We start from the raw sequence: 22,260 nt of genomic DNA on the forward strand, positions 1-22,260 counted from the left end.
CCTCCCAACATTGGGAAGCCTCGGCTCCACAATGAGTGGTGACTGCAATTTTCGCCATGAGGAGCATTCATAGTGCGGTGGGGAATATTTTTTTTTTACGTCAACAAGCAAGAGCAAAGGAATGCCGAACTTATTTAATTGCTTCTTAATATAAAGAAATTTTTAACAGAATGAAGAAGCCGAGTATGCTTCCAAACGTTGGCAATGGTTCTAGTAAACGCTTTGGCTAGAAAATTAATTGGTTTTACCCTGACAGCCGCCATTGAAGACTGCACCGGTTGACCCGGACCACAAGTTTTGGTTGCCTCCTGGTATTCAGCAAAACCATGCCACGCTGTTTCTCCGACAATGCCTCGGCGTAGCCTTAACCCAGTCGTTACGAGAACTGAATTAATATGTCGATGCGAGCTAGTTGGTACTTCACCATAAGAACAGGCGCCCCTTTCCTGTCTGTTTTCTTTTCTGTTTTCCTTCCTCCAGTTGTGCCTGGCGCTTAACCTGTTCCCCGTTACGAGAACCTTTGGTGTAGCATGCCTCCCCATGTCACATTTCTCCCATCGCACTTCCCCCGTGCTCGCTCCACCTTGTCTCAAAATAACGTTGTCCAAAATCACCTTCCCCCCGTCTCGCCCCACTCCCTGCTGCGAAAGTCCCCTCCTTGTGCTGGAGAAGGAAGCAACCTTTTTCGCAGTTACATGGAGTGGATAGCGACTGCCATTGTGCGAGCTTGATCTGCCGACGGGGGCTAAAGATGGTCGTGAAGCCATACCTGCCTGCCTGCCTGCAGGTAAAGACAAAAAAATGCGCGCCAATGCACCCTGTGAAGGTGGTTGGAAAGCGAAGCTGTAAACGTTACCCACAACCCAGGCCCATGCGACATGACTTGAACTCACAAACATGGCTCTACAAAGAGTAAAACCAGAGACAAGGGAAATGCACTAAATACACCCATTATTACTGCAAAGAGATATTCTTTGCTAAGGTCAAATCATCCCATGATCCACGAATGGCGGGTGGTTGAGTTGTATTGGTGAAGCACATAAGTGGAAACTTTTTTTTATAAAATTGAAGGAAGCTCAAACCCGGTGTTAGACGATCTCACTTCTCTGTCTCTGGCGCCACCGATGGAGGCAACAAGGTCTGCGGCAGAAACGGAGGAGAAGTGAAATGCCATGCATTGGTGTGCGCTTCGTTTAATGTTTACTTACACTCCTAGCGCATCGCAAGGTGCACGCACGCTCGCTACACATGCCGTAGCTACACGTGCCGTAGGCGGAGTGCGCAGCGCGCGAGAGGTCGCGTGGTGCTATCACGTGGCATTCAGCGAGAACGCAGAGGGTAATCCTGCAGATGTGCCCGGTGAGTGCACCGTCTCTCTCCCCCGTCTCGCCGTGGACTCGTAGCTCAATCAGCGAGACAACGCGCTCTGGCTCCGTTTCTGTATTCAGTCAGGTTCGATTCCTGGCGGTGCCAGTAACTTCTTTTATTTGTTCGCGGGAGTTTTCTGTTTACAGCAACGGTCGCGAGAACCCTTGGGGGGTAGAGTAAAAGCTTCGCTTTAAAAGAAGCCATCAGAGGAAAACAATATCTGCCCCTTGATGCAATGTGCAAAGGCTTGTGCATAGCCCAGAGCCTCTTGGGCCGCTCGACTAATTTTCACTGATGCCCAGACCGGTCCCGTGCCGAAATTTAATTCCTTTGATCGGGCCCGGCAGTCGAGGGTGGGCACGCTAACGTGAAGCTATATTTGTATTTTATATAGTACTACGAAACCTACACGTTGGCGGCGCGGCCAAAACACGGGCGAGGTTCTTTTATATTCCACGGGGCATATCGCTAGGCTCTGAGACACATGTGGGCGCATGGCAGGCCGGTAACTCTCCCGCATCTTAAAAGAAAATAAGCAGGATCGAGCGCCATCTGCAATTGTACTTTGGACGAACTGAGAAACGTGAGTCTGGGCAGCACAGCGCCTCGGGAAGTACAATGAACGCCAACACAGCGTACCTTTTCTATTTAAAGACGACGGTCTTTCTTTGGCTACTTCAATGCATAAATTTTCTTCTCTCTCTGTCTATTTGTCTCTCTCTGTTTGACCCTCTATTCAGCCAACCGGCCTAACTTAAACATGTTGAACAAGGCCGCGTGCGCTGGTATGGTGGCGGTACTGAATTTGAACCAGTGGCGCCCCCTGTCGATCTGCGCCGCATTTTTTGCTCGTACCGTGCTGCACCGGTCCGCGTATGCCGTGCGCAGGGCCTGCATGACTGCGCGAAGCGGGCCGTGCCTGAACTGTTCTGCGGTTTCCAGTAAATATGAAGCCCTGAGAAATACTACAACATAAAGGCACCCGCGGGAAAAAATTAGACGCCAGCAACCACCTCTTCGGCATCAACGAAGAAATTCAGACAAAAACAGGGCCGTCTATATAACCCCTGAAACATGGTGTGATTAAAATAAACACTTTAAAATACAAGTGTGGCTGGGGGCACGCGAAAAATATAGAATATAAAATTGGAAAAGAAATGCCCACGCATTAAAATTTACATTCATCACCAGCGTATCTGCGCTCACTGCAGTGCAAATGCCTCTCCCGTTATTCTCTAATTGCCCCGGTCCTGTGCTAACTGCGACCAATTTATCCTCGCAAACTTTTTGATCTCATCTGTCCATCTAACTTTCTGTTGCCCCCTGCCACGCTTGCCTTCTCTAGGGATCCACCCTGTTACCATTATTGACCAACGGTTATCTTGCTTCGCATTATATGTCCTGCCCACGTCCATTTCTTCTTAATTTCTACTAATTGGATGTCCTTAACAAGCGTTTGTTCCGTGACCCACTCCGCTCTCTTGTCCCTTAATGTTACACCTATCATCTTCCGTTCCATTGCGCGCTGAGTCGTCCTCAATTTAAGTTGAACCCTCTTAGTGAGGCTGCAAGTTTCTGCCCCGCAGGTGAGTACCGGTAAGATGCAGCTGTCATACACTTTCTTCTTCAGGGACAATGGTAGGCTGCTATTCATTATCTGAGAATGTCTACCGTATGCACTCCACCCCATTCTGATCCTTCTAGTTATCTCTGCCTCATGGTTGGGATCCGGGGTCACAACTTGGCCTAAGTAGATATATTCGCTTACCACTTCCACTGCCTCGCCACTTATCTCAAATCGCTGGCCTGTCCCGAGGATATATATATATATATATATATATATATATATATATATATATATATATATATATATATATATATATATATATATATATATATATTTATATATATATATATTGATCATTACTTTAGTTTTCCCCATATTAATTTTCAGGCCGACGGTTCTACTCTGCTGGTCCAGTGCGGTAAGCATGCTTTGCAATTCGTCCCCCGAGTTTCTTAGCTAGGCAACGTCATCAGCAAATCTGAGGTTACTGAGGTATTCTCCATTAACCCTTACTCCCCCTGTTCCCAATCCAATTTTCTGAATACTTCATGTAAACATGCTGTGAATAACATTGCAGAGATTGTGTCTCCTTGTCTGACGCCCTTTCTTGTACTGTTCTCCTTATGGAGGATGATGGTAGCCGTGGACCCTTTAATATCCTATAGTATTCTTACACAATGCTCATCTACATCCTGGTTCCGTAATGCCTGAATGACTGCTGAGGTTTAGACCGAGTCAAATGATTCTCATAACCTATGAAAGCTCAGCGCACTTCTCTATCACTAGATTGATCGTGTGAATATAGTCCATTGTTGAACAGCCTTTACGGAACCTTGCTTGTTCTTTAGGTTGACTGAAATCTAAGGTGGCGAAAATTCTGCTAGCGATTAGCAGAAATTCTGTTGCGATTACCTTGGTAAATACCTTGTAGACGAGTGACAGCAAGCTGATCGGCCTGTAATTTTTCAAGTCCTTCCTGTCACCTTTCTTATGGATTAGGATGATTTTCGCGTTCTTCCAAGATTCCGGTACACTCGCGGTCATTAGGCATTGCGTATGCAGGTTTGTTAGTTTTTCAAGTACAATTTCCCCGCCATCCTTCAAGGGGTCTGCTGTTATCTGATTCTGAGCAGGTGCTTTGCCTCCTTTCATTTCTTTCAAAGCCTTCCTTACTTCTTCTGTCGTTACTGGTGGGATGTCTATCCCCTCTGAGCTACTGTCTCGCTCGGCATTATCCTGGATGTCCCGGCTACTGTACATATCTCTATAGAACTCCTGGGCTACTATGACTACTTTATCACCATTTGTGATGACATTTCCTTGCTTGCTTTTAAGCGCATACATCTGATTTTTCCCCACGCCAAGACGCCTCTTCACTGCTTTCAGGCTTCCTCCAATCTTTACAGCATATTCGATCCTCTCCATATGATACTTCTGTATGTCAGCTGTCTTACGCTTATTCATTAACTTCGAAATCTCCGCTAGTTCTATTCTGTCAGCTGGGGTGGAGATTGTCATGGTTTGCCGTTTCCTAGATTGTCGTCTCCTGCGAAAGTGTACCAGTATCCTGTCTAGCCATCACGCCCCCGACTTCTACTGCACACTCCGTGATAATGTGTGTAACATTGTAGCTGGCTTCGTGTGTTTAAACTCTGTTTCCTCGGTAAGAGCTGAATATTGGCTCAGCAGCGCAATCCAGAATTCCTTTATATTATATTTTAAAATTGTTATTAAAAGTTATATCATATAAATTTTAATGCGTGAGCATTTTTTTTGCAATAGCTGAGAGCACACTCTGGCAATGTGCCTTGCACTTGCACAATTATGCACGATGGGAGATCGAAGTTAACGCGTTTAGTCGTAATAGTGTAAGTGTAGACCATTTGTGGAATGAAATTACGAAGACGTCAAGCAAAAAAGAATAAAAATGAACTTGCTATACCGAGATGTTATTCACAACAATCATACTATTAATAAAACAAATTATAAAAAATCCTGGAAGTACAACCCGAATAACACAAAAAATTATTAAAACGCACCGAACGGTAATAAAACGCCTTGCATTTGCAGAAGAGGGCATAATTAGCGAAGTTAACACATTTGTCGTATAATAGCGTAAATGTATGTTATTTGTATAAGAGAAACAATATATCAATAGAGCTAGAAATGAACTAATGAAACAAAAAATTTCCCCGCATTTCCCCGAGGGGAAGAATGTGAAAGTGCGAATGCACGAGTTGAATTTGCGCGGTTCGGTAATGTTCGCGAAAGAGAGATCACACACACACACACAACTACAAAGAAAGAAAGATGCATTTATTCACAGACACCTATTTGTGTTGTCGTTGTACTTGATTGCTAGAGCGGATCTCAGCTTTGAAATTTCGTGTCAGTACTCCTTTAAGCGGGTGCATTAGCCCTTCTCACGCCCGATTCCTGGCCAATCCCCCACGTGGGTATGTGTCATGCACAGACACCTATTTGTGTTGTCGTTGTACTTGATTGCTAGAGCGGATCTCAGCTTTGAAATTTCGTGACAGTACTCCTTTAAGCGGGTGCATTAGCCCTTCTCACGCCCGATTCCTGGCCAATCCCCCACGTGGGTATGTGCCATGTCAGCGGCCAGGCAGCGCGCGCCCATCTCCCCCCGTTGCCAAGGAAGACGAGGAGATTCCTGGCCAATCCCCCACTTGGGTATGTGCCATGTCAGCGGCCAGGCAGCGCGCGCCCATCTCCCCCCGTTGCCAAGGAAGACGAGGAGCGCGCGCACCCGCAGCTGTTGCTATGTGGACGGACGGCGGTCGACGGAATTCAGGGTCGCTTATAAAGTGCATTCGCACTTAAAAAATACGCCGCCCTCACCTGTTTATTGATTCCAAAATAACAAACCATAAAAAGCAAACAGAAACGAAAAAAACAAAAAAGCACCAACCTGGCTGCAATTAAAAGCCCCGAGAGGAACAGAAGTTGATGATGATGGTTGGGTTTTTATTGCGCCAGGCCGACTACGGGCAAAGAGCACCAAGGAAAAGTTTTATGAGGACGAGTTGATTGTAAGTGTAAAACATTCAACTAAAAATATATATGAAATGACATAAAAGACAATGTAGCTGACTGGTGTAAAGGGCCAGGGTGTCAATATGCATGGTAAGTAATGAGATGTAAAAACTTGACATCGTTAAAAAAACTTAAATGTACGCTTGTGGGTGATTATGGGGTCGTCTCCGAAAAGGTATGATGGGTGCAGTGGAATGTGTTGTCTGTATAGTTGTGAGAAGTGTCTGCGTCGTGTTGTTTCTAGTGTCTGACATTGTATGAGGATGTGGATCACGGATAGGGCCTCTCCGCACCCCCTCCACACAGTTCTTGGCGATTCAGTGAGGAGGTGCGAGTGCGTGGCATGTGTGTGCCCTATCCGTAATTTAGCCAAGGTGACTTCTGTGTATCTATTGCGTGTGTCTGTGGTGTATGCTCCCAAGTGTGGTTTTATTACGTGTAACTTGTCTGTTTTTTTTTCTCCAGTGTGTTTGCCATGTTTTGCAAAGTTTGATGCGTGGCTTCACGTCGGTGTAGGGTAATGTGGTTAAGTATACTGTATTCAAGAGTGTAGCAGCAGCAGCCATGCTATCCGCGGCTTCGTTCCCGGCTATACCACAGTGGCCAGGGACCCAGAAAAGGACCGGTTGAAATTTGTGAACAAACACAGATGGAACTTGAACTTGGCAACGTTCAACGCACGAACCCTCTCTAGCAAGGGTAGCTTAGCTGTACTACTAGAGGAACTCAAAGACGTTAAGTGGGATATTGTAGGGCTAAGTGAGGTTAGAAGAACAGGAGAAGGCTGCATAGAACTTACTAGCGGGCATATTCTGCGCTATCGGGGGCCTTACGAAAAGAAAGAGCACGGGATAGGATTTTTGATCAACAAGGAAATAGCAGGAAACGTGGAATAATTCTTCAGTGTTAACAAAAGGGTCAGAGTAGTTGTGATCAAGCTTACCAAGCGGTACAGGTTAAAAATAATACAAGCGTATGGGCCAACAGCTAGCTACGAGGACGAGGCCGTAGATAGTTTGTACGAAGAGGTCGAGTTAGCAATGAATAAAGGAACCGCGCAGTTCACAATTGTAGTGGGAGACTTTAACGCAAAAGTAGGTGCAAAGAGAGTAGGAGAAAAATCAGTGGGGAATTTTGGAATAGGCACTCGCAACTGTCGAGGTGACACACTGGTTGGAGTTGCAGAGAGAAATAACCTCAAACTACTGAACACATTTTCCCGGAAACGCAAGAGTAAGAAATGGACTCGGAAAAGTCCTGACGGGATTAAAAAAAACGAAATTGACTTCATCCCGAGTGACAACCAAGGTATTGTGGAAGACGTGGAGGTACTAAGCAAGATTCGGTGCAGTGATCATAGGACGGTTACGTGAAAAGTAAGGCTAAATCTCAAAAGAGAAAGAAGGAAGCTCGTAAAAAGTAAGGAGCCCTACGTCAGGCCAGTAAGAGACCGGATGCATGAGTTTAAAATAACCCTTCAGAACAGGTTCGCACTTCTAGACGGTCAGAACGAGGACAGTTGGGACATTCTAAATGATAACCTAACAACAGCAACCACGCAGTCAGCAGCGGCTACTGGAGAAGTAGCATGTAGGAAGCAAACTGGAAAACTAACTAGGCAAACAAAGGAACTTATTTCGCAGCGCCATAAGATGAAATTGTCGAGTACGGTGGATCAAACACAACTAGCGGAGCTGTTAAAATTAATAACAAAAGTAAAGCCAATGACATTTGTGCGTACAACATTGCGGCCATCAAGGAAACTTTAGAAATAGGAGGAAGCTTGAAGGCAACAAGGGGGAAGCTGGCTATTGGCAGAGGCAGAATGTACGCACTTAGAGATGAACAGGGCAACGTTACGCACAATATGGAAGAGATAATAAAATCGCAGAACGGTTCTACACCAGGCTATACGCCAGCGGCGCTGGAGCGAGACAAAGTACCGAGTCTACAAGCATTACTTGCTATGTTCCACCAGTAACGAAAGAGGAAGTAGAAAAGGTACTTAAGGGCATGAAAAAAGGGAAACCTGCAGGTGAAGATGGCATAACCATACACCTTCTGAAAGAGGGGGGAAATATAATTTTAGAAAAGCTTGCTGAACTATTCTCAGTATGTTTAGGGACTTTAAAGGTACCAAAAGCCTGGAAAAATGCCAACATAGTTTTAATTCTTAAGAAGGGAGATAACAATGATGATAAGAACTGCAGACCTATCAGCCTTCTGTCGGTTGTACACCAGCTATTTACCAAGGTAATACTTAGCCACCTAACCGCCAGCCTAGACTTCCAACAAGCCGGGGAACAGGCTGGGTTCAGAAAAGGATACTCCACAATGGATCACATCCATGTCCTCGACCAAGTAATAAAAAAAATGCGCAGAGTATAATAAACCACTTCAGATTATATTTACAGACTCTGAAAAAGCGTTCGATTCAGTAAGCACCGCACCGCCACAGTGATGGACGCCTTAAAGGACCAAGGAATAGAGAAGACCTACCTACGACTCCTAGAGGACATATAGAAGGAATGGACCGGCAGAATTACACTTCACAAGCAAAGTGATAAATTCCCGATCCGAAGGGGAGTACCACAAGGAGATGCCATCTCACCAAAATTGTTGACAGAATGTCTGGAGAGTGTATTCAGGAGGCTTGACTGGGAAAACTTAGGCTTCGGATAAACGGCGAATACTTGAGCCATTTAAGGTTTGCAGATGATATAGCCTTGCTCAGTGGACGTGCAGAGCAACTCCAAAACATGATTGAGGAACTAAAATTACAGAGCTTCGCTGGGGGCTAAAGATAAACATGAATAAAACTAAAGTGATGATAAATAAACAAGCTGAACGCGCCTTTTTTAGACTAGGAGACGAAACACTGGAACAAGTACAAGAATATTGGACCCAAACCACGAGAAAGAAATCAGGCGTAGAATAGGACTGGGATGTGGTGCATTCGGCAAGCACTCGCCAATAATGAAACGTAAGATGCCTCTATCCCTAAAAAGAAAGGTATTCAACCAATGCGTCCTACCGGTGTTGACATACGGAGCGGAAACTTGGTGACTTACTAAACAATTAGAAAGCAAGCTTAGGCCCGCTCAACGTGCCATGGAGAGAATACTGTTAGGAGTAACGCTTAGGGACAGAAAACGAGCTACCTGGATTAGGGAGCAAACTCGGATAGACGATATCATAGTCGAGGTTAAGAAAAAGAAATGGACTTGGACTGGCCATGTAGTACGACGAACGGACAACAGGTGGACCACAAGGACAACAGAATGTACACCGCGAGACGGGATTAGAAGAGGAAGGCCATTAACTCGATGGAGAGATGAAATAAAAAAAATTAGGAGGCAAGGAATGGACACGGGAAGCACAGGACAGAAATGGATGGAGGTCAATGGGGGAGGCCTTCGTGCTGCTAGCGTGTACTAGAACTCTTTCTAGTACACTCTAGTCCTGCAGTGGACCCAAATAGGCTGTTGATGATGATGATGATGACACATAATACCGTCGATGATCAGATTGACGACGTGGTTTTTGGAAGACTTTGTTGAAGACAATGCCCGCACAACACTGAGGGAATCTGTTTTGATAATGGATTGTGGGATGTGGCTTTGAAGTATATGATTAACAACAAGAAGTACACAATAAGCCTCTGACGCAAAGATACTAGTATTACTATTCAGAGTTTTAAGGACATTAAGGCCGGGTCGATGCGCAGGGCAGGACACAGAGGTGGCAGTTTTAGAGGCGTCCGTATAAAATTCCGAACACTGATATTCTGCTGCAATTACAAGAAGTGCTGCAAAATTGCACATCTGAGAGCTCGGTTTTTATCTACATGTGTGAAAGATGTGTCGCATGATACAGGGCGGAGATGCCATGGTGCTATAAAATCTGTTAGAGAAGTTTGGATGGTATCCTAAAAGATGACAGCAAGCTCTCACGCTTCCTCTCTAACTCTGTAAGAGAAGGGTGCAGAGAACGATGGTCGATTTAGCAGGAGTTCAGTCATGGAGGCATTATAAAAAAACTGATTTAAAAGGATTGTGAGACATGGATGAAATTTTAAAAGCATAAAGGAGATCTGTGTATGCTCGGTGACGTTGTAGGTTTCATTTATTGCACTCTACATAGAAGCGTTCGACCGGGCTAGTGCGGAAGGCGCCACATGTCAGGCGAAGCCCCAGATGAAGCACTGGGTCCAGCATTTTGAGGGATGTTTTACTTGCTGACCCATAAACAACCCTTCCATAGTCCAATCGTGAACCTATCAGGCTAGTAAAACACGTAAAAGAAGTTGTTTGTCAGCGCCATATGAAGAGTGGAAGAGAACCTTGAGTATAGTCATAGCCTTTAAGCATTTATGTTTGTGTTGTTTTTTATGTGAAATGAATGTGAGCTTTTTGTCAAGGACTGCGCCTAAAAACTTGTGTTCATTTCTGACCGGAATTGAGACACCATTGAGTTTGATGTCTGGATCCGGCCGAATGCCACGCTTTTTTTAATACAAAATACAAGTACCATTTCCTGCATTAAATTTAAAACCGTTGCTATCTGCCCAAACAGCTAGCTTGTTAACACCAAGCTGGACCTGGCGCTCGCAGATAGACAGGTTACAAGACTTCAAGGATAATTGCACGTCGTCTACATAGATTGATCAGGAAATTGATGGTGGCAATGCCTTTCTGAGTGAAATCACTCTTACAATGAACAGAGTGCAACTCAAAACTTTGCCTTGCGGCACGCCATTTTCCTGCACATGAACCCTTGAGAGTGCACTTCCAACTTTAATACGAAAGGTTCTTTCAGACAAGTTGCTGGCAAGTGTGTTTAGCATGTTACCCGATATGCAGAAGGACTTCAGGTCACTTAAGATGCCGTACCGCCACGCGGTATCGTACGCTTTTTCCAGACCAAAAATACCGTCATACAATATTGTTTGTGGAGGAAAGCATATTTGATATACGCCTCTAATGCAACGAGCTGATGTTGGTAGATCGTCCCGCCCTAAAACCTGCCTGGCAGCTCTCGAGAAGACCGCTGTACTCTAAAAAGTACACGAGTCTCCTGTTTGTTATCTTCTCGAGAAGCTTGCACAGGCACCTTGTCAAAGCAATGGGCCGGTAACTGGCAGGAGAGGAAGGGTCCTTTCATTCTTTCAGGAAAGCCACTACTATGGCCTCCCTCCAAGAGCGTGGAATGTGCCCCGAAAGCCTTATTTTATTGTATAGATGTAGAAGTGTTTTATCATAATGTATGTGAATTTGTCTGCACCTGGAGCTGAACGCTTACATGTGGTCAGGGCTGCCTTCAGCTCATGAATTTAAAAGGAGAATTGTAGGAAGTGTGCGACTTGTTATTGCATGCGGGGACTTCTTTTCTGCAGATGTTTTGTGTTTCATGAAAGTGTTTATGTAGTGTGCTGAACTGGCGCTCCACGTGTTCGAAGTGTTGTAGTGTTGTATGTAGTGTGTAGTGTTGTATGGTGTGGGTACCACCATAATTTACCAATGCCGCTCCGGTCCTTGCGTAGCGCAGGAACATTCGTGTTGTTTTTGACTGACGTCACGTATTGCAAAATGAAACTGTAATATTGTGAGGAAGGCGCGGCGAGATCACCAACTGGCCTACATTCGTCCTTCTGCATTCCAGTGCGATAAGGCTGCGTATTTTAATAAGGGCGTGGTGTACTAACTGCGATTCCGTTATACGCAACCTTTTCACTTCACCTTAAGTCAACCACAACTTTAATTTTCACTTCGTTGAATAAAGTAGTTAACTTTAAGTTCTCGTTTCTTCGGGCGTGACCTAATTTTGGCTGTAGAATACGTCGGACGCAGATTCCCCTCCTCACTGATCTCGTCCGCCGCGCGGGTCGCAGGAAACTTCTTTTCTGCGTAAAATTATATCGGACACAACTTTATTTTATGACTTCGGGTTACGTCGGGCGTAACTCTAGACACTGCGATTATTTTAATTTTATGGGTGTTAAGTGAAATGTACAGTTTGAAAAATGATCGCGCAGTAAAATGATGCCGTGCGACTTTTTGATAATTTCGGTTGCGAATACTGTAAAATCTCCATAGTTTTCCCAGACTTGACAGAAGTTCTAAAGACATCTGTAACGAGTTCTGCGTGTATTAAATTAGGAAAAAGAAAACGGAAACGTTTGGGTATGCCAGCGTGCTTAAAGCACGCCGCTGTTTTCTCGATATGCCGAACTTTATAGAAAATCAGCAAACAATGAACAAAAAAAAAACCATTGACGTACGCTGGCCAGCCTAAGAATCACGCCGCTGTTTCCTCAGTAGACACAACACGATAAAAAAATCTGCAAACAGCGAAGAAAAAAAGTATCACGCGTTAGCCCCGTTTCCTAAAGCACACGGTGCGCGGTCCGCTTGGTTGGCCAAATGCACATGTGATGAAAAATGAGCAAACAACATGGCTACGTTTTCCTTAGGACCTTGCTATATTCCTCAACGTGATTACAGGGCTCATTCGCCACACCGGTAATACATTTACATGAAAAAATAACTGCTGCCCCTCGCAGAGTGCCCACGACGCACGCCCGGTCGAGCGGCGATCCTTGCGCTCGATTTGGCAAAATCATTCGACAGAGTCTCCCATAGTGCAATCCTCAGAAGCCTACAGTCTATCCACCCAGGAGAGCGCACTTACAACTACGTACGTGATTTTCTCACCGCACGCACCGCCGCACTCCAGGTAGGCGAGCTTCTGATCCCATCCGACTTACTTCCATAGGTACACCCCAGGGTTCAGTATTGTCTCCTCTTTTGTTCAATTTGGCAATCCTGAACATCCCCAAAAAGATAGATTCGGTAGCTGGCCTCCGATACAGTCTATATGCCGACGACATTACGATGTGGGTACCTGGAGGTAGCGATGCTCAGATAGAAACCATCCTTCAACAGGGTGCCCATATCTTGGAGACAGAGGCGCAGCTCGCTGGGTTGTCCTGTTCTCCAGAAAAATCTGTCCTGCTCATTCTCCCTGCCCGGTCTTGTCGTGATTCGCCGAACATACAAGTTTCCCTCGGCAACCGAATAATCCCAGAGGTGCAAACCCTTAAAAGGGCCCTGAAAGGCGTTTTGAGCACACTAAATGAAGTAGCGCAATCGTTAGATTGGGTCGTCAAGGTCATCTGGGCCAAGTATTACTCTTTTACGCGCAGCGGAAAGCTCACACTTTTGTTGCAAAGTTTGTCGCTTTTTTCTCACCCTTTCCTTCGTGTTTTTGGACGCCGCCATCTTCACATGTCTACATCATCGATTCCCAGATGTTCGTCATGAGCTAGACATCCTGCTATTGGGCGGCTTTTTCACGCACTTCCGGCAAAGAGATGAGTCGTCTGCTCAGCGTCGGCTCGCCGGCTGATCTGCCAGCGGAGTGTCGGAGGGCTTGGACATTTTACGACAAACGAAACAAGTGTAAACAAACGCTTAACCGTTCGTATTGAATGCAACACGGCCATAACACGACATGGATATTCTCTTACCTGAGTACGTTCCGTAAAGAAAGCGCTGAAGCCCCGTGGCACTTCTTTCGTGCAATCGCAGAGAACGCCCTGAGCCGAATGCCCGGGTTTGACGGATACATTTTATTCCACTTCAAAACAATCCAGAGATGCGTTTCAAACGAACACAACGTCACAACATGCGTTGCAAGTCTGAACCGCGATTGACAGACGATAGGTTGCCTCCTCCTGTCCGTCGTAAATTTGGCACTCACCTCGCGCGTGGTTTGCGGGGACGAACAGCAAGTCACTTAACTCTGGCGCGCAAGCCGAGATGGCTTTTAGCCACGCACACTGCACATACCCCATGCGAGGTTGAGTCGTACGTCGCTCGAGAAAGATAATCCAGACCATGGGAAGCACTATCCACCCGCAGAAGCACAACGTCGCATTTCATCGCGAAACAAAGGCGTCCACAACACACACACCATCGCCTCCTGTAATGCCAAACGCATCTCACACTTCCCAATGGGAGTGAGTGGTACGCCTGCAGTGCCCACATTTCGCGAGGTGTGGCCCCGAGCTGAACCGGGATCACGCAACCGTAACTGACTTCTGGGGAGGTTTGTGCCTTGTTGCCAAGGGAACCGATGTTTGAGATTGTCAAAGAAATGGCGCTCTCTCCAGCACTAGAAAGCTCAGAGCCGCGCCGGAGCATGTTTTGCCAACGTTGCCGCTCTCCACCGCGCGTCGCCCCAAGCTTAACTGGTCACATGATTGAAGCGTTTTGTGCACGGGTTCTGTATCGGTTTAAAATGTCTTTTTCACATGCCGCCTGCAGGAATTACCACCACCGCAAAATAAGACCCGGTACCTGCGGGGCCACATCTGATACGGCGCTTTTTGGATAAACAGTGCGCGGTGCATGAAAGGGACCGAGCGCACGATCCACCCCGAGCGGCTGCGAGTTCGCCGCCGATTAAAAGTCACGTGCTGCCCTGCAGTAACGCACACCTCGAAAGGGCAAGGCCAGGCCACCGCACAAATGCGGCCAGATTTTTCGTTCGCTTTTCCAGCCTTGAGCGGAGTGCGGGATTGATGGTGTCAACAAAGCTTGCCCGTAGCAGACGGCAGTATGCGGAGCGCCATAGCGGAAGTACGTCACCGCTGAAGTGCGCAGCATCATGGGAGGGCTCTCGCGCCGTCAACAGCGAAAGGAGGAGGAAACGCGGCGCGACGATAATGCGCGGTTTTTGATTTACGATTTCTCAGCTAATACTCATCGCTTTAGCAAAATTCTTGCGGGAGGAGATTGCTAATACATTGTCTTATTTGGTTACATGTACATCCATGCATCGGCGGAAGATATTTCAGGACATCTTTAAGGGGCTAGGCCTAATTATACAACGCAATCGAGGTAACGCTGAATTCCTCTCCGTACTTAACTCTCAAGTAAATCAAACAATTGGCCTTATTCGACCAATCGCTAGCCGTCACCACGGGCTCAAGGAGAGAGAACGAATCCGTCTAGTTCAGGCTTTCATCATCAGTCGGATCACGTACTCTCTCCCCTACCTTAAGCTTACCACTTCCGACATAGACAAAATTGACTGCCTCATCCGCAAGGCATACAAGGCAGCACTACAAATCCCCCTGCACTCGTCCACTGCCAGACTCGCCTCGTTGGGAGTATACAACACTGCCCGCGAGCTACTAGAGGCCCATCGTATTAATCAGTTACGCCGCCTCTCTACCACTTACACAGGGCGGCACACTCTTCACCGCTTACGAATTGGCATCCCGTCAATGGTAGAGAACGAAGCTTCGTTGCCTCGAGACATCCGAGACTGCCTCCGCATACGTCCACTCCCGCGCAACATGCACCCAGTGCATCACGCGGAGGCAGGTGCTAGCGCGCCCGTGCCCGTACAGATAAATACCCCATCTCCCCCACCACCATGTATGTAGACGGCGCTGCGGAGTACCGACACGCGGAAAGATTTGCTGTCGGAGTGATCACTCACCCCAACTCGCCCTCAGTCACTTCCCTTACCGTACGGACACCTTACCCCGCAACGGCGGAAGAGGCGGCAATAGCCCTGGCCCTTATCACTAGGCCGCAACCACACATTATAATCACTGATTCGAAGACGGCCGTTCAAAACTTCATTCGCGGTAGCATTTCGGCTACGGCACTCAAAATTATCCTCCCAAAGCCCCCTAATCAACCAGTCGACATCGTCTGGACTCCGGCCCACACTGGGGTGGGAGGCAACATGGCAGCCCACAAAGCAGCACGAGAACTCACCAGCCGTGCTGGGATCTCTCCTGCTCCCTATCATGGTGCTCGGTCGGCCCGCGATCGACTGCTATCGTACCAACAGGTCACGGAGCATTACCGCCTCTCCCGCCGCCGCTATCCCCCTGCCCACACAGCTCTCACCAACGATCAGGAGCGCCTATGGCGACTCCTTCAGACAAACTCCCTCGCCAGTCGGTCCCTCCTCCACAAGATCTATCCCCCTGAGTTCCCTTCACCCAACTGTCCCCTCTGTGACTCCCTGGACACTCTGACCCACGCCATGTGGGCCTGCCCTCTTAAACCACTCCCCCCATCTCCAGCGTCGAGTAGTGGGAGGACGCGCTGGGCAGCTCGCAACCGGGGTAACCACCCTAACCGGGGTGCAGCTACTTCTGGTTGACCGAGCTGCCGCCGTCGCCGCCAGCCTTCGGCCGGCAGCCACCACGCGTTCCTAGCCAACTTGCTTGGACAATAAAGTGATTTCTCTCTCTCTCTCTCTTCCCAGACGAAAAAGCGCTCGGGCGGAGCACGTGAGCGCCACCTCGTGCGGTTGACACTAAGTGCCTCACTCGGCGGCGGCCGCTTTTAGGGGCGAAGCTCCTAAAGCCATGGGTCTGTCCATCCCTTGTGTCTTGTGGTACGTGACCGCCGCATGCTTTCGGAGATGTCGCAAAGTGGGCCGCGTTGCACGCGCAAGAACCGGTTGCAACCGGCAGCGCAAACTCGGCACCGGGAGCGCGAGCTTGTCTGTGTTCGCCAACGGAGGCGCGAGCGCACGTGCACTGCGAGGGGGAGATCACGCAAGAGATCACGCCACGAACGCAGGCAGTCGTTCTCGGAGATCGAACGAGACGCAAGGACCTTTGCTCGTTTCCTCTCGTCTTGTTCGGGCACAAGTTCGCCCTAAATAAAAGTTCTTTCTTTACCGTTGTGTCCCATCCTACGTGACAAATTGTGGTAGAGGTGCGGGGTAGTCCTCGATGGCGCGGGGTCTTTCACCAGGTCTGGGCCTTGAAGCATTGACTCCGAAAACAAAAGTTGATTTGTACAATGTACGCACACAGTCTTACGTCTTTCTTCCGAAAATAAAAGTTGATTTGTACAATGTACGCACACAGTCTTACGTCTTTCTTAAGACTGAGGCTATACGCACGACGTCGTGTGGACCATCCGGAAATGGCTATACGCACGACGCGACTGTTGTGCCACCCCGTGACAAGTTTGTAAAGCTTTTTTTTTTTTTTTTTTTCCGGCGGCGCGAAACTGGCGGAACCACCGCTCGCTGCGTGTTTTGTGGCGCTCTTCCCTAGCCGGCCGCGTCGACGCGCGCTGGACGGGCGTCGCTTACACATGTGGTTTCGGTTATGCTCTTCGTCTTCCTCTTTCAGCGCTCCGCACGTTTCTTATGCGTGCGTAGGTGGGCGCACACACCTGGTAATTATTTACATCCCGGAAAGCAAACAGCTACAATAAACAGACGACACAATGACATTTTTTTTGCCCCATGTGTGGTTCTTCCGAATCCTCTCTCGCCGAAGAGGGTATCGAACTCGCGCTCATTCGGTCCGCGCCTCCCGTTTCGCTCAGCGCACTAGCAGAGAGAAATTGAAGAGATCTTGGTGCGCCTGTGGGCGCCTTTCGTTCTCTGTCATGGCGATTGAAGTAGGCGCCACGTTTAATACGTTCGAAGAATTTCGCAAAGCGCTGAGCGATTTTCAAATCAACAACAACGTTCTCTTCGTCACCAAGGCGACCAAGAAAGTTGAAGTCGTAAACGCGCGTCTCAGTGTTGGCTTAGAGAGGCTCGACTCTAAACTTAAGTACGCTAACGCGACTTACATCTGCAAGCACGGTGGAGTCAAGAGATGTTACGCCACCGGCATCCGACCTCGTCAAAGGTAAGAAAATAATGACAGTATCTATTTTTTGTGCAGTTTTATTGATCGGTGCCTAAATGCATTGTGTACAGGACAATGAAACAGGAATGCCCAGCCACTATTGTAGTCGCAGCACGACGCGCAAGCCAAACGCTTGAAATCACGAAGGCTGACCTTAGTCATAACCATGAAGTCAGCAGCCAGATCTTCAGCTTCTATCCAGAGAGTCGGCGACTCACCAGCGAAGAGCAGGAATATGTGCTACCGCTAATGGAGATGAACGTGCCCCCAAGCGTGGTTGCGGGCAAACTTCACGAGACGACCGGTAAATAGACCTTATATATATGTGTGTCAATAGAGTTTGCAAAATTTGATATTGATGATTAAACTTTCTGATTATTCATCGAGTCACTGGTAGGATGCATGTGGCAAAGCCAACTTATACTGCACGGTTTGGCAACACTAAAGTTTTTGTTTTTTTGCTCAAGGTTTCGCTGAGTTGTTGTGAAGTCAAAAATAAAAAGGTGATCGATGTTAGCATTTTGGGGCGCAACAGCTAAGATCTGTTACACTTCTGCTACAACAGCTCCAGCTGAAAATTTAAAGTCGGATATCAGTTCAGGCAAGGAGAGCGCTTCAAATTGGCCGCGCACGCCCCCATCTGTTCGCCGAGCAGTTTCGTTTCCGTAACAAGTTCGAAGGTCTAGTGTGTGTTCGTATTGTTTCCTTTCAAAACTTCTGTGGCGCTGCAATGCAGGACGCTTGTAGTACTGAACTGTTTTTGTCACGCGACAGCGACTTGTTTAATTTAAAGCTTGTTGGGAACGATTCTAGCGTACCGCACCTCATTCCTGCAAGCAGGACTACAATAACAAGTCACATTATGACATTAAACCGCCAGTTTTAGTTATGACATAACTGAGGACGTCAACAAGAATCCACCACCGAGTTTCCTTTTCAACTCCAAGCGGATGTCTTCATCGCGTGTTTGCGCCGAATTTTGTTTTTACCGCAAATTGCGAAGTCAGTGATTTGAAATGTGTTTTTAGATCCCCTGGGCACAAATCTGTGCCTTTAATAGTGTCAAACCACGACTAGTTTCTTCCAGAGAACCATCCAAAATTGCGCATTTAGAAATGGAGGTTGGCTTCACCGCAAGGCGCGGGCACCACGCGTGCTAACATATTTTTATATCTGACGAATTGCTCCGCGCTATTGAATTTTTTTCGAAGACGTGTTCTTGATATACAAAATTTATATTCTAGAATTTTCTATTAGCAGTTTTTTTTATCATTTCCTTGAACATTTTGACGAAAATTTTGATTTCGATAATTTTTTTCGCTGCCATTCTTTATGACCAAATTTTAAAAACTGGTGTTTTTGGAAAGGGCGTGAATCACCTGCATTTTATATCACTGCAATATGTGCCTAACCAATGTGGTTAGCCCCCAAAAATGTTTTGTTGGACATGTTAAAATTGGTCAGTTTCCTGTAGTAGCAAAAAGTTAAACGGCTTTTAACATCTAATAGCTTATATATTCAAATTTATCACATTAGGACTCCTCAATCAGCTTTTTTTAATTGGAAGTTTTCTTATGGTGTAACAAACATTAACTACATAGTTTGCTTGAAATATGTTCTCTTCCGCAGGCAAGACCGTCCTATCGAAAGACTTGTGCAATTTGAAGCGGAGTCTGGAAGGGTCTGATGAAGCTGAGCAGCTGATGCGGGAAATAGCTAACTGCCAAAACAACCACAAGGCGAAGGTGACTGCCATCACCGATGAGGCCAAACAGCTTCAAATCTTGCTGGTGCAGACAGCGCACATGCAGCGTGCGTTTGAATCATTTCCCGAAGTGCTTCTGCTCGATGCGACGTATCGAACAAACAAGCTGAAGATGCCCCTTTTTGTTTTTCTTGTCCAAGATGGGTGTGGCGCCAGTCAAGTGGTTGGCTATGCATTCGTGGCCTCAGAGCAGTACCACGTTGTGTCTAAACTCTTGGAGACATTTGTTAAAGAGAACCCCAGTAGCCAAGAGACTCAGGTAGTAGTTGTGGACAAAGATTTCACAGCGATAAATGCCATCCGCAACACATTTACAAGTGCCCCTTCTGTACAGCTCTGCCAGTTCCATGTGGTCAAGGCATTTGGCGTGGCAGCTGGCCGTTTAGGAAGGTCAGTCGAAGAGAAGCAAAAGATGATTTCCAGCTTCAAAGAAATGCTGCATGCTCCCACCATGGAAAAATTTCAGGAAGTGAAAGCAGACTTTCAGCGTTATGCCAGCAAAGAGGCAGTTGCGTATTTCGACGAAAACTGGGGCAATATAACGGAAATGTGGGTCCGTCACATTTGTGACAAGGAATTCACGTTTGGTGACAACACAACAAATCGTGTGGAGTCGCACAACAATCTCATCAAGAAAGTGCTCAAGTCATCCAGCAAGCTTCATGAAGCACTAGCCAATCTTTTGAAGTTAGCCGGCATGAGCAGGCAAAACACATGCCATGCTGCAACACTGCTCAAGACCTGCAACTTCTACTCGTACAACACCTCACACGACATCGAGAGGCAGTGCGAAAAAGTTTTGACCCCATACGCATGCCGTTTGGTGAGCAAGCAGCTAACGAAGATGGAGGAAAGCAATCGCGCAATCAGAAAAACAACCGAAGATAAATATGAAGTCACATCCGGAGTAGGCGATGCTTGCCATCAGGTTTGCCTGGACAGCCAGACTTGCAGCTGTACAACATTTTCAAAGATGGGGCTGCTGTGCAGGCATTTCTTGGCAGTGTGTGTGAAGTTGTCGAAAAAACCTGATCTGGACAAAGCAGTCCACAAGCGTTGGTTTAAGAACTACCAAATGCGCTTTGTTGGGCCATGTGAAGATGCGAATTCGGAAGACAGCCATTGTCCAGAGAATGTCGAAATTGTTTCTATGCCTGGGCCCTCTTTCAAAAAGATGAACCGCAATCAGCGGTACAACTTTGCCATGCAGACTCTTAAAGCTCTGGCCGACACACTTGCAGACTGCCGCCCCGAGTTTTTTCAAGCACGCCTCAGGCATCTTGAATACTTGAACGCAGCGTGGCTGAAAGGGGATGATGTGGGAGAAGCAGGCTGCTCCAAAGAACGCACCACTGATGCCAACTGCGGAGAAAATGACCAGTGCAGCAGCAAACCACAAGACAACGTCCCAGAGAACAGTTTGCCGCTGAATGGTACACAGAACAAGAGGAAGCAGGATGTAGAAGAGAATGACGTCCCTATCAAGCTTCCGATGGTTAAAACCAGAGGACGGCCAACCAAAAGGCTTCGGCAGCGAAAGCTGAAGAAACTCAGAAAAGGTGGCCAGCCCGTGCCTTTCTTGGAGCTCTCTTCAAAAGAACAAGAAAAGTGTAAGCAAAATTATTGATTGCTAGAACAGTAGAACTTAACTTTCAGAGGCAGCTAGCAAGCAAATGAAAGAAATGTTCATCAAAATACTCGAGCAGGTTTATGACAGAATTACAGATTGCTGCAGGTTTTGTGTACTGCACTCCAATTTCAGATATGCTTCGAAAAATTCATGTGCTGAATTAATATAATGCAACTGTACTGTAAGATTCATAACATTTACTTGTGCACGCAGTGCACATTTTAAGCCACGAGCCAGTTTCAGTACTTCCCGGTGGGCTATCCTAGTTAGAGTTTTCTACTTCATAGCATAAACACGGTCATGTATGTAAACAGTTATGGATCTTTGGTAAATCTCTTTCAGCAATGAATTTTCTATCGTACTGATTCAGAACAAAACAATTGTGTCAAACAGGCAGTATAACTCCACATCTACGTTTCAACTGTTGAGAGACTACTCATGTGTTGCTGGCAGTTATAATTGTCTCCTTTTCTGTCCGCTACAGTGATTCTGACTTCGATTGCTGATGAGGACGTGGCAGGTCGTGCCCTTGATGGAAACTTCCAGGTGCAGGAAAGTGATGTAGGAGTTCGACCTGAATGTTTACCAAGCTGCATACTTGACTGCAAAGCGCCGTTACCAAAGCTGAAGAAGTACTTCACACCCGATGCCTGGCTTGCACTAACATCAGCAAATAAGATTTTTTTCATCTAAATCTGTTGCTTTCAATGACCAGTTTGTGCAACACCTTTCTTCACAATTACAGTTGCAACTAAGAAGCAAGGGGGCCTGTGGTATTGTGGGCATTGCAAGGACAAGTACGATGGTGCATTGAACATGATCTGCTGTGACCAATGCCTAGAGTGGTACCACTGGTAAGCATGCAACTTTACAAATGTGTCGAGTCATGCTTACAGCAATTTTTTTTCTTGGCAGGTCTTGCGCGGGAGTACAAGAAGAAGATCTCGGCCGGCACTGGTTTTGCCCCGAGTGTTCAGGCACCGCATGATGAAAAAAGCAGTGGAAATGTGGAAGCCAAGTAAAATCAGCTTCATTGACTTACTCATGAGTGCCAATAAAATCTGAATGCATACGCAAATATGGCCCCAACGCCTTTCTTTTTGTCATGCAACAGAAGCTGGTGGCCGCCGTTGAAAATAAGACGGCAGGGAGCCTTAATAAGTACTGATTGTAATTATTGCATTCAT

The 22,260-nt window shown here is 46.8% G+C and overlaps 2 protein-coding genes across 3 annotated transcripts in view; both read left to right on the forward strand.

Moving 5' to 3' along the window:
• LOC144148731 (uncharacterized) overlaps positions 1-22,260 on the forward strand; it is a 72,747-nt gene that overhangs the window by 11,462 nt on the left and 39,025 nt on the right. The gene's annotated exons all lie outside the window — the stretch shown is intronic.
• Positions 16,922-22,130, forward strand: LOC144149096 (uncharacterized). Of its 2 annotated transcripts, XR_013318182.1 has the most exons (4): positions 16,922-17,982; positions 19,308-21,053; positions 21,558-21,927; positions 21,989-22,126. XR_013318182.1 is itself a non-coding variant. In XM_077680630.1 (3 exons), the coding sequence occupies exons 1-3, from the start codon at positions 17,754-17,756 to the stop codon at positions 21,764-21,766; spliced, it is 2,184 nt and encodes a 727-aa protein (XP_077536756.1). In that variant the 5' UTR covers positions 16,922-17,753; the 3' UTR covers positions 21,767-22,130. The 2 variants fall into 2 exon arrangements, 1 of the variants encoding a protein (XP_077536756.1); XM_077680630.1 differs by having other exon boundaries at positions 21,558-22,130.

This window comes from Haemaphysalis longicornis, unplaced genomic scaffold (assembly GCF_048455015.1).
Source record: "Haemaphysalis longicornis isolate Haplotype H1 unplaced genomic scaffold, Haemaphysalis longicornis Haplotype H1 scaffold_8, whole genome shotgun sequence".
NCBI classification, from domain to species: domain Eukaryota; kingdom Metazoa; phylum Arthropoda; class Arachnida; order Ixodida; family Ixodidae; genus Haemaphysalis; species Haemaphysalis longicornis.